Source organism: Rhipicephalus sanguineus, chromosome 2, assembly GCF_013339695.2.
Source record: "Rhipicephalus sanguineus isolate Rsan-2018 chromosome 2, BIME_Rsan_1.4, whole genome shotgun sequence".
Classification (NCBI taxonomy): domain Eukaryota; kingdom Metazoa; phylum Arthropoda; class Arachnida; order Ixodida; family Ixodidae; genus Rhipicephalus; species Rhipicephalus sanguineus.
The window spans coordinates 179881594-179894430 of NC_051177.1; the positions used below are offsets into that span (position 1 = coordinate 179881594).

The 12837-nt window shown below is 43.2% G+C and overlaps 1 protein-coding gene across 1 annotated transcript in view; it reads right to left on the reverse strand.

The window, feature by feature from the left end:
* The window catches only part of LOC119383888 (N-acetylglucosamine-1-phosphotransferase subunits alpha/beta), a 68182-nt gene that overhangs the window by 40131 nt on the left and 15214 nt on the right, over positions 1 to 12837 (reverse strand). The window contains exons 5-11 of the mRNA XM_037652160.2: positions 11682 to 11884; positions 9381 to 9524; positions 9231 to 9272; positions 7648 to 7779; positions 5370 to 5540; positions 4184 to 4376; positions 1961 to 2016 (exon numbers count right to left, since the gene is read on the reverse strand). Of these exons, the coding sequence (XP_037508088.1) occupies positions 1961 to 2016; positions 4184 to 4376; positions 5370 to 5540; positions 7648 to 7779; positions 9231 to 9272; positions 9381 to 9524; positions 11682 to 11884 (941 nt within the window). The remainder of the gene's footprint in view (positions 1 to 1960; positions 2017 to 4183; positions 4377 to 5369; positions 5541 to 7647; positions 7780 to 9230; positions 9273 to 9380; positions 9525 to 11681; positions 11885 to 12837) is intronic.

Consider the following 12837-nt stretch of genomic DNA (forward strand, 5'->3'; position numbering starts at 1 on the left):
CCTCAGCCTCTCTTTCTCTTTCAACTTCTGTGGAAGGCCAACTGATGTGGCAGACAAGGGTGTGCTCCCTTCAAGTCCGGAGTTCCAAATCTGCCTCGTAGACGTTGATATATAAGAACATCTGAAATTTTGGATGCTAAAAAGCTTCGGCGTCCGATTTTTCAGACTTCCTGCCCAAATTTCAGGTCCAAAACAGCATTAATTGAGCCCCCAACTCTGCCACATCTTTCATCTCCATATTAGAACCAGCGTTTTTTTGAGTTAATACATTTGCGACCGTAGCGGAGCTTGAAAGGCAGCTTTGCCGCAATACGGGGGTGTGATGAGGTGAAGCATATTGAAAATCTAGGGACCACTTCCAAACGGACGTTGACTGTCTCTTAGCTAAGTTCGACCGTAACGGACATTGAAAGGCAGCTTTGCCGCAATATGGGGGTGTGAGGAGGTGAAGCATATTGAAAATCTAGGGACCACTTCCAATCGAACGTTGTCTCTTGCCTAAGTTCGACCGTAACGGAGCTTGAAAGGCAGCTTTGCCGCAATACGAGAGTGTAATGAGGTGAAGCATATTGAAAATCTGAAGGGGCCACTTTCAATCGAACGTTGACTGCATCTGTCTTTGGGAAGTTCGAATAGTTCGAATAGTAAAATTTCAGTGCGAATCGAATCGAATAGCAAACACTATTCGAAAAATATTCGAAATTTCGAATATTCGCACACCCCTAATGTCAAGTTTTAATTTTTCCTGGGACTGCTGCTTCAGATTATTTTTTTTCTGTTAGCACTTGCACCATAACTTCACCTGCCTATGCATCATTCTCCAGTTTCTTCCTTCTGTTGTTTGTTCTGATCACGATCTTCGTATTATACCTGTAAACTAGGCATACAGTAATAATATACAGTAATTATTATACAAGCCAAATGTGCATTATGATATAGTATTGTGTGATTCGTCGTTGAAAATCTAAACGCAAACACAAGGGCAAGAAAGGGGAACGACACCAACGACAGGCTAAAAGCCTGCAAAAATGTCTCTTTTTTTTCGTTTAAACTTTCAATGATGCATGTTCACCAACCAGCTCATCTTTCTCTTTTATCTCAGTGTAATTCATTCTTGTATAAGTATTCACTGCGAATACTTGTAAAAACAGGTTGCTAGTATTTGTGTAAGGATATACATACTAGAACACCTTTGTTTTGACAACGATTCTGGTTATTATTATTTTCCTAATAACCTGCTTTTATGCTGCTCGCCAGGCTCTACCAATGAAGCCCTGTGTGGCTTTGGCAGGCCCGATGAACTTATCATGTTCGAAGGCACAAGTTATTATGAAAGCCAACAATCATCATTATTATTACAATGTACACATGAACATCACAGTTGCAAAGATGGACACATTCATGTCCACAAATGTAAGTAACTGGAATAAACTTGCATCATCTCCAAATAAAGCAAGCCTGAAATTAGAATATAATTTTTTTACTGTCTTGTCGATTTTTCTGCATGTTGGCTGCTATCAATGTATAGAAAACAGCAATGCATGACCACGTGTCATTAGTGCTCAACATAATGCCAGGTAAGAAGCTTTCTATATGCAAAGCTAGCACCTCCCCTGTACATTACCTTTTCTATGGTGTTATTTGCTCAATCTATCCTATGACATTTTGCCATTTTGACATTCCACTTTAAAAAAATAAAAGAGGACCATATAAAGAGACAAAGTACATAGTAATCGATAAAGAGAGGGAGTCATAAAACCACAAGTCCTGCACTTAACGGGGTAAGTCTTCGAAACAGTGTATTCAAAAACCTCCTACATTTTTATTTCAACAAAATAAACGAGAAGTAAAATTATTGCACTAAATAACAAAAAACATTCATTGCAGAGGGAGCAACCCAAGTGCCCATGAAAGTGCACCCTGCATAATTGCATTGTGCCTAAATTGAAGTTGCACTGACCTGATCACAGAACTTGTCAGCAAGCCAGCTGTTGGCACAGCTTGTGCTGCAGTACACTGCGAACAAGAAAACACAGACACAGGGCATCCATCATTCTACTTCACATCCACTGCAGGTCAAAGGGCTCTCCCAACAATCCCCAATAAACTTTATTTTATCGCTATAGCAGTTACAAGGACGCTCTCGACAGTTTTTGCCATTGCCGTCATGCCCCGCATAAAGTCCAAATCGATAACACCACCCCGCACATCGTATGTTCTACCCGCAAGTAAGAGCATGCGAGCGCTAGTGACGCACGCGGCTGAAGCAGAGGTGAAACAAGCTGGCCCTCTCCGTCACACAGAGGGCACATGGGATAACATCAAACCACGTGCGAGGCCTGCCACCGATTGCTCTTTAAGCAGAGAGGAAACGCCCCGCCTGTCTTTCGTCAGTCAAAGGAGAATGAAGGGAAGCTAATGAAGGGGCGTGGGGGAGGGGGCTGCGTCGCTCAGGCTGCAACTGCAAACTTTGATCATAAGGCCTCGGTCGTGAGCGCTGGTGTGCGCACTATCTCGGCAGCAAGTAGCAAATGGCCTGTATACCCTTTTATGTGCTGTGCTCTCACTGCTTCACGTTAAGATGACAGAGAGCACGGAAACCGCTTTGCTTCCAGGAGCGGCCGTATTCCTTTACAGCAGCATTTTGTAGAGTTACACAAGATCGAATCCAAATGTGTTAGCTGCTAGCCTTACTTCATATAACATTCTAATTTGTTATTGTCGCATTAATTGCTTCGCCCTTGTGGCAAAACTGACCTTTTTTTCATCAGCTGACTCCATCCTGCACGCACAAACTTCCCGATTATATCACACCACTGTAAGTCACTGACGTGCCTGACTGCATCCATTCTATTAGTGTAATACAAAGTCTGAAAACTACGGTTTGCAGACAGTGTTGCCGCTGGCAATGGTCCTTCCAGTAGCAGCCAGTTTAAAGGGAGGCAGGACGTTTGTTTCAGCAAACACATTAAACGCAAGATCTCTTGCTACCAAGCTTATTACCGGAAGCTTGCTTCCAATGCAGATGACACACCACCTCATCAAAGGCTATTCCAATAAAACAGGTGCCTTATCCGACCACACATTTGCTACGAGACTCAATCATAAGAGGAAAATTTTAATCCCGAAATAGGTAATTCGCAACTTTTCCAAGGATGTTATGCCAGAAGGTCAATGCAACTATAAAATAATAAGATTACTAATGCATGACGGTTCATTGAAAAAAATTTTTTTGTAATTGTAGATGGCTAGGGGCAACGGGGGAGGTGGACTTCCTCCTGATGTCCACTGACTGCTGTTCCAATAAAGCTTTTTCTCTCTCTCTCTCAGTTGCAATGTAGCATTATATATCCTTTCTCATTCATATTCTCCAATCTTTGTTCATTTTATCGTCCGGTCCTCGATTTTCGTCTGGCCCTCTAACCAAAGGTTTGGAAATCCCTGCACTCGCTGACCACTGTTAAACTCCTCTGTACATCACACAAATTGGCCCTCATTCTCCCCCATGACTAAATTTTTTTGCGGAGAGGAAGTTTAATGTGTTCACTCCCATAATTTCACCTTTAAATTCTGTCATGAAAATTTTATTTTTTATCTCTTCCTGCATAATGACTGTACCCTGAACTTACCATCACGATGATGGCGGCTATGGCTGTTACAATGCCACATGTTCATCATTTTGCCATTGAGGCAGCCACTGCTTGAAAAGTGGCACCTTGCTTTGTACCATTTTGAAATTAATGTGGTATGCAAGTCTGCCATCAAAGGCTACTTAGTATGCGTTCGAGCATGGCATTGTCCCATATTGTTTCTCTAATGGTGACATATACGCATGTATAAAACCGTGAGCAAGAACTGGTTGATGGGCAGGAATGAGTGCAGATGCATAGTCAACACTCTTACCCATGCAACTTTTGCATGGCCACACGTATCCTCTAACAGACATTATTCTGGTGTGAAAATTCAAATAGTCAGCTAAGAGCAACAAATTGGTAAATTCCTGTTTTCCTGAATCTAAAAAGACTGTTCAAGACACGGCAAGTCTTCAGATGAGCTATCGAATTATCGATATACCGAACTACTTCATGGTCCCCTTTGAATTCTATAGTATATCCCAGTTCAGACACGTTTCAGTAGAGTTATGAGGCTCTTGACGGCATCAGAAAGTTGACAGCACGCTCACACTTGCTGAGGTCTGGCCTTGGAAAAGGCAGCAGGTTGAAGGGGCGGGCTGTCACCGAGGCTGCGGAGCCCAGGCAGTCCCCACCGTCCCACTCGCACTTTGAGTTGTTGCACGGCTTGTCGCAGTAGCCATCTTTCACCCACGATGTCGGGCAGCCCAAGGCACAGTCGGGTACAGGCCAGGCCAGACGCACCTGCACGCCATAGCCACGCAATTGCGGTGTTGCATAGCTGCGGGTGCGTTCCCAACGACAGTGTTCCAGCCAAAAAGTGAGCAGGTACTAAAGGCTTTGCTACACACTGGTTTTCAATGTTGGGAGATGTAGAATTGTTATAGCCTAAGGGCAACAAAGTAATTTAGCAGAAAGACGAGAAAAATGAAACTGGGGTCTGACTCTGGTGAGCAGCTTATGTGTACAAAGACACATATTCCTAAACTTGAGCATGATGTCTGCAGCTCAATATGCACAGCTTTGGTGACAGGGACTGCTCCACAGTGAACAGCGCAAGTAGACAGGGACAGCACAAATACACACATAATATACACATAAAAGCAGTGCAGTAAAACCACACGTGCTGCACATTCTGCAGGTTGGTTCTGCAACATTGCCGCAGGCAAAGAAAGCACGTACAGAGCATTGTTGCACGCAGAGCAGCCTCTAGCAGGTATGGTGAACCCCCCACCCCCTACAACGTCCATTTTTATACAAAATGCTTAAAGCAGCTAGCAACGCAGTACCTCAGTTGGCCCACATATGGCATTACTGACCAAAGCTTAACCACTGGTTGGTGCTGTGGAATAAATCTTATCATTAAGTTATCAAATATTAAGTTACGAAAAAGAACTCTCGAGTTTTAAAATGTCGTGCCTAAATTATTTTTGACCCCTTGAGGTTCTTTACCGTGCACCCAATGTGCACTTACCGGCTAAACATTTTTGCTTTCTGCTTACATCAAAATGCAGCGGTCACCGCTGGGAATTGAACCCACAACCTCATGCTTCGCAGCACGATACAACAGCGACTTAGTTGCTGTGACAAGTAAACATTATCTGCTCTTCTACGGTTTCAGTTTAGAAACCCGCAAATAACTCTGTTAAGAGCCCGACAGCATGCAACTAGAACCAATGAAGGACACATAGAAAAAAAATCCCAGTAAGACTATTGATGCAGTGTGTCAAAGCTTACCTTGTAGCCTGCAGCATGGGTGTAGAAGTCCTCCGGCCACACTTCCTTGCCGAAGAAAACATCATCGTTGAGGTAGATGAAGCGCTGCGATAGGCCTTGGATGCGGTGCAGGTGCGTCTCGATGGCCGGAGAGCTGTACGTTGGCAGATGACTCTTGTTGGGGAAGATTTCCTGCGGTATTTCAATAGTTGGAATTCAAGTCTGCAACAACTGTTTGCCACTATTGTGTGAATGGGCATGCCATTGGAAATCAAAACATATTCGTCTTCATTTGCACCACAAGGACGATTTTGGCCTACAACCTCTCTGGAACTCGTCGTGCGATGGGAATATGGTGAGTTCGTGTCCTTTTTGTGTGCCCAAAGAGGGCACACAAGAAGGGCATGCACAAAAACTGCACAAAACACACAAAAAAGGGCACACACATGCATAAAACATGCCTTTCTTGTGTGTAAGAAAAGGGCATATTTTATGCACATTATCACGCACGGACATTCAGTCAGAGAAGTTGACAGCCAAACCTCACGTTGCACCAACCCTGAAAATTCCTACTTTGTAGACAACATATAACGACGAAGTTTCCTCAAGTGGAGTCTCTCCTTAAAAGCACAAGAAGTTTAAGGGCTATGGATGAGCAAACCTATTTAAAAGCATGCAATGATGTACAGAGCTCGCGGAATGGAATACACTCAAACCTCGATATAATGAACACGGATATAACGAATTATTGGTTATAACAAAGTAAATGAAGAATAGTCTTGTCATAAATGCAGTGTTACAAATAAACGTTTATAACGAATTTTTGGATATAACGAAGTCATTTTCGTGACAGATGTGACTTTGTTATAATGAGGTTTGAGTGTATGTCAATTTAGCGCTAAGTAATGCAGATGCTAGTTTCATTTTCACCATCTTTAGATTGTGCCACGTGGGTGTAATATTGGTTCGTACACTTTCCTTAAAGCGAACACCACCTTTAAAGGCCAGACTTATAATGACAAGATGTGGTTATCTAGAGCGATTGCAAGTACCAGTTGTTAGACCCAAAATCTTACTACAGTAGAACCCCGCTGTTACGTTCCTCACTGCTGCGTTTTCCCGGCTGTTACGTCGTTTTCCGCCGGTCCCGGCATAGCTCCCATAGGATACAATGTATTGGGAACCCCGCTGTTACGTCGTAACTGTCGGACCGTTCCCGTATGATACGTCGCGAAGTGCGCTCGGAGCCGACCGAGTGACTACCAAAGAGAGCCGCCATGGTGCATTTTCACGCAGCTTGGCCTCGTTTGACCGTAATATTAGCCGCATGAGAGGCGCAAGCAACAGAATCTTTCAATTGATGCAAACAAAAGCATGGCCTTCGAGATTCAAATTGCAAACATGGCGTCTATGACGTAACTGCTCGCGAAAGCAAGGCCTTCGAGATTGGCATTTACTATTGACAAAAGCATAGCCTTTGAGATTTGTATTGCACAAACATGGCGTGTATGACGTAATTGCATGCGAAAGCAAGGCCTTCGAGATTGGCATTCACTTCTGCCATCGCGTTGGTGTAGACTCATCATCATCGTTATTTGTCGGAGAGCGGGAGGAGTTCGAGCTGGTTGGAGCTCGCACAGTCGTGCATGCGGTTCGCGGTCGGACTCGCCACGCTGGTCGTGATTGCGTGCGCCTAGTTCTTTCATGCCTACAGCTGTTGGTGTTAAAAAAATCACATACGTTGATTACATTTCTGTGGATGAGGCCGTCCTAAGCCCCGCGTTTCTATCCATCGACTAGATCGCGGCTGAGCGCGCCAATTTTCGTGCTGCTCGTAAGAATTGAAATAAAATTCTGTACCACTAAATATTTTGCCGTTTTTCCTGTTTTTCGGCTCTTACGTTTCCCATCTCTTACGTTTATTTCCTACGGTCCCTTCAAAAACGTATCAGCGGGGTTCTACTGTATAGCATTTCATTCCATAAGCACAGTAAGCTAAGGCAGCATTACCTCAAAACTATAGAACTTGAAAAAGAAAAACGCCAGGCCTGGGTGGGACACAAAGCACAGTCACAGCATAAGCTGGACGGGCAGCCTTTACAGAGCCTGTTGTAAACTCTCTTAGGGTGACTACTGCAAGCACAGTTGCGAGGCACCCACTGCGCCATAAAGCATCATCATTTTGCGAAGCAGGGGTGCATGGAGCAACTCGAGACCTGAGAGTTGCTGAAGCTGCTGCTGCAACCTGAGAGCAACATTTTTCACAACTGGAAAGGAAGAAAGAAAGGGCAAGGCATACCTCGTGAGTGACTATAGTGACTCGAGGGCAGTCCAAGTTGAGCCACGAAGGAATCTGGCCGTTGGTGACTATGTACACCTTCCTCACCCAGGGGGCATACCGCTCCAGTGACCGCAGCGAGTACTTCAGTTCCTGGTGGACGGAAGCAACAGTTCACAACACAGGAGGAATTAAAAACACTGCTGCCACCTAGTGCTTTCTGAACGAATACCAGACTGTGCTTGTAATGACGGTGCTTTCAGTTCAGAAGCTCTTGTAAAAACAGACGCTACCATAGAAACAGGAGCCCCAAATAATACTGGTAATAGTAATCAGATGCTTTCAATTCAAATAAAGCCAGAAGGAGGAAGGAAGGGAACTTAAACTGGCTGCACCATAATCGTCTAGCTGTGAAACATGATCGCCACTGAAAGGATACAGGCAAAGCTGATACAAAAAGAATGCAACAAGCTTTACGTGCACCCTTTCTGACAGAAGTCACATCTTGTTGCAAGAACCCACTAGGCCAAGATCTGAGACTGTCTAGCCTTGCAGTCAAACAGAAGTAGGTGAACAGATGAATAGCTTTATGGTCAGTACACAGATGAATGGCGGAACAAGAAAAAGACAACAGGCAGCAATGACAGCACAGACAATTAAATAGAAGGACAGAGGTCTTACTTAGCACTTGTCCACATTCATTCTTATCGCAGAGGTGACGTGTTAACTAGAACAGCCTTGCATCTCAGTGCAAGTTCACAGGAAGCACGATTAAACACAAGGACGTATAGGACATGCTTAGAGTCGAAACCAAAAACAAGGCTTACGGATGCCATTAAAAATCTTCATAGGTAAAGGTCACAAGCACGGCTCAAAAAGTAAGCAAGCATGAATGGAAAGAAAGAGCAAAATACATTAAACACGTTTCACTGCATGTAATGATGTTTTCCTTCTCTAATGCTTGCTATGGGAGCACAAAATGAAATTACTGCGAAAGCTTATGAATGGAAATGTCATATAGAGACTTTGCATTAATTACTTGAAAATGTCTTAGTATAGCAAAGCTTTTTCAAACATTAAATCAGAAATGGTCTACAAGTACATACCAGTGTCAGGCAAGAGAAACACGACGCTGCAGTACAGCCTGTTGTACATACTTAAAACTACTACTAATAAGTGAGTGCGTTTTACTTCAAAAGCATGTTGAACAAGTGTGATTGAGAAATAGCAGGTACCATGCAACAGGTTCAGTGTACCCTCAGGATACATAATACCACAAAAGACAGCTTCACTAGGACACAATAAACACAACAGCACCGTCTGAAATAAACATAAAATCAAACTGTCAGCAATGGCTGGGCGAGTTGATATGCATTTGTGGTTAGGAAATTGGCAAGCAGGGCAAAAAAAAAAAATGCAGACAAAAGGCCAGCGAAAACAGACAAGACAGGGTCACACAATTTAACACAACCAAACATACTAACTGTGTGGCACGAAACACCAGCACATTACAAAGGAAATATAACCAGAACAGCCTGCCTGCTTCATCTACAAAAGAAACATCTCACGAAGTATCTATCCAGGATGAAGTTCTCAAAACTCACATCATTGTCAGCAAATCGGCTTGCCACAAGGTCTTCATTTTCCTGCACAAATACATTTGCATTTTAATTACTCATGAACTGCAGCATTTATCGACGACACATCTGGATGATCACAAGGCCCTCAGTTTTACAAAGATGCTCACCACTCACCAATAGGGGATCGACGACTAGGGATACTCGGCTGATTGTGACTAATCGTGCCTTGAGTGACACATTCACCTTGGACAGCACCTCCGTTGCCGACTTCCCAGAGGTGACCACTAGAGCCAGGCTTTCTTCCTCATACATGTACACCTGCGTATGTTTGAAAGGACTGTCCTACATCTAACATCAGTGGATTTCTGCTGAAAGCATTCGCAATGAAGTCCAGTATAGACAACAATGACTCATCGCCAGGAGATTATAAAACAGACCAACTGCGTTTCACTGCGAGCAGTATTTTCATCACAACTCTCATAATAATGGAACTGAAGAAAGATGGCAAAGCTTCACGTACGCCGAATTGGAAGTATGCTGTGGTTCACATTTATGTAAAGAACATCAAGTTAGAACACACCTGCTTGAATCTTCACGCTGATGCATGCGCACTATTTTTATGAGAGAAATAAGTGCATAAATGCCTTTTTTTAATATAGTACTTTCCATACCATTATGGGAGACACAGAACAAAATTCGTTACAATTAGCACATTCAAATACTTCAGGCATTTGCTGTCTTACCATGAATCGCGAAATTGTATTGAATGAAATAAAGTAACTGGAAGCTTTGAAAATCTGTACGCAATGAAGGGAAGAAACTGCGTTCAAACAAGAACCCCTCAAATACTGCACAACCTTTTCCTCCAGAGCCACATATACCAACGACAATGTTGAAAAGTCCTCAAAATTCACTAGTACAGTCGAACCCACATATATCGAACTCACTAAAAAACGGAAATTAGCTTCATATATCATATAATTTGATATTTTCTTTATTTTCAATGTGAACTTTGGTGCGCAAGTTGGCTTCATGGAACTGCTTCACGAAATTGCAAGGAAAGTGGCTTAGCGCAGCGCACTTTTTTTAGTTCTTATTTTTTCACGGTTTGTATTTGGCAGTGGGGGTTATATGCAGGGGCGTGTTGTAGGCGAGAAAATGCGACGTCAGTACGGCCCGCCTAATCCCACCACTCGCATTCCTAATGCATGTGGGAAAGCCCTCTTCCGTGAGAAAAAGCCAACGTATTGTCGCGATGCAACGCGAGGAAAAGACAAGAAGACCTTTCGGCAGCAAAACAGCGTGTTGAAAATCAGCTGAACAGGCGGAACGTCTTCTTCGTCTTCAACTAATCACAGCCCCACTAGATGGTGTCCGTTAAAGCCCCCCATCGTCGTCGTCGTCCACATGTAGTATACACGCGTCAGTATTGTGAGGGAATGAATGAATGTGACCTTTATTGAAATAAAAGGACGACTCTTGGCCGTTGTTGAGGATAAGGTGGGAAAGGGGTATGGGGATTAAAGGGTGATGAGCACCTTCACGTGACGCCTTCGCACGCGTCAGTCGACCTCTCCTACACCACTCGAAACAGGCCACTTTGACTACCGTGTGTTGCGAGAGCTTTTTGGGCTTCATGGTCAGACTTTATTAAGTTATGTACAGCTGTCATGTCGGCGTGCAGCGGGTGTTCACTGTGACGTCTGCCTTTTGAGAAAGCTGCACATGTCCAAATGAGATGCTCTAAATCTGCTCGGCACAGCCTCTGACAGTGTCTGCATCGCGTAGAAATATTTTCACTCGAATGTCAGGTAGCTTGCTGCCATTTGTCTAGTATATGTGGTGTGTAGGCAGAGTTAGCCATAACTTTGTTTAAAAAGATTTCTTGTTGACGAGTAAACCCACCCTTGTCATTTAGTATGCGCGTCGGTGTAGCTTAATTGTGAGGGAAAGTCAACTTCTTGGGGCATATCGCACTGCCCAATGTTCGATATATAAAGTGTTCCAGATAATTAGCCATAAATTTTTCTATGCATTGATGTTATGCACCGCTCCTTTTGCAACCATGAGTCTTGCTTTTCATTCTTTTTCTGGGTATTCTTAGTATTGTTTATCCATTTAATTCCCTTTGTGACATCGTCTTGCCAGCACATTATTATTGTAGACACTTTTCGCACTCATGTATCGGTTTCTTTTGTTTTCTCTTGTTCTGTGATGCTGCAATTACTCAATGCTCCCCATGGGGCCTGTAAGGTACTTTTAAATAAATAAATAAAGCATTGTTGCGTTTGAAAGTAGTTTGATATAAAGAATCTTTTGATTTAGCCGACTTCAATATATTCGTGTTTGACAGTATACTAAAATCGGGTCACTTAGCAGTGAAGAGGCAACAAAAATTTCTAACACAAATTCACTGCCGGAAGCCAACAGTCCAATATTCCTGTGCCAGCCTCAGCTTTAGACGACCTCAATTACCTTGACAACGCCATCCTGCAAGGCATACGATAACTTCTCGGTCACATCCTGGGCGCTCACACCAGATGAGATCCCAGAAACCATGAGCATGTCTTCCAATGGGACGGTGTTGCTGGCTGCCGTGTCGGCTGTCACAAACGTCACACCGACCGTGGCATTCCTCCCAGAGACAAGCGTGTGGCCAATCGCAGCAACCTGCTTGGCTGTTTTACAGAAGGAGAAAAAGGGCACGTGAAGTCACTGATCTGCTGTTTTAGCCTAGCCTGCAACCTTCAAATTCTATGCACATTCGTGATAAATTATTCAAAGGTGCTAATAAAGCTCGAGACAAAGTCAGCCCAAATTCATAGCTTTGTGTTACAGAACCGAAAATGTACTGCTAAAATGAACAATAAAATTAATCTAAAAAATGAAATGGGAGTTGTGAAAGAGGTTTGCTGCCCGGGGTGTCGAGCCAGAAAAGATACGGGCTCGGTTTGAATTTGATTTTAACGTGCTTCATTTTGCTTTGGTTAAGTTCTGGTTCGGAGAAATAAAAATTGGTAACTGTACGCAAACTGTATTGCAACAATGAGACAGTTTGCAAATGAGTTCAGCACACTGCACATTATATCAAACATGTTCATTTGCACAATGCTATTGAGTGAAATCTGCTAAGCCGCATTGTTCAAGTGATGGCACTGATAAGTTTACAGGGACATGTATTTTGTAATTTTCTAGTTATTTCCTTTTCACTTTAGATCACATGTTCCGCTGAGTGCATGGAACTTGTGCAGTATTACATACACAACTTTTGTCAAGAGGAGTAAGAAATATCTACCCGTTGGCAAACTGGAAACAGCAGTCGATGATTTTACATAAATATCAGCGAAAGTGGGCAAATATGACTACCTCATGCATGCGCACTTATGAACACAGAGATCTTATAAGCACTTTGTTTGACGTCAAGCATGTGTGGCCTTTCAAAATGTCCATTGCTTAGCTCTCACTTTTCTTGCCTTTTCAGTTGGCCACAAATGGCCACAATAGAAATTTCTACAGATATCTAAGAAGTGAACTTTTCTAACTCGGTCAATAGCACTGTCAGAGAAAAACGAGCACTGAACAGCAGTACAAATTTAATGAGATCAAAAGTTTCGCAGAGCTTGTTGGGCAA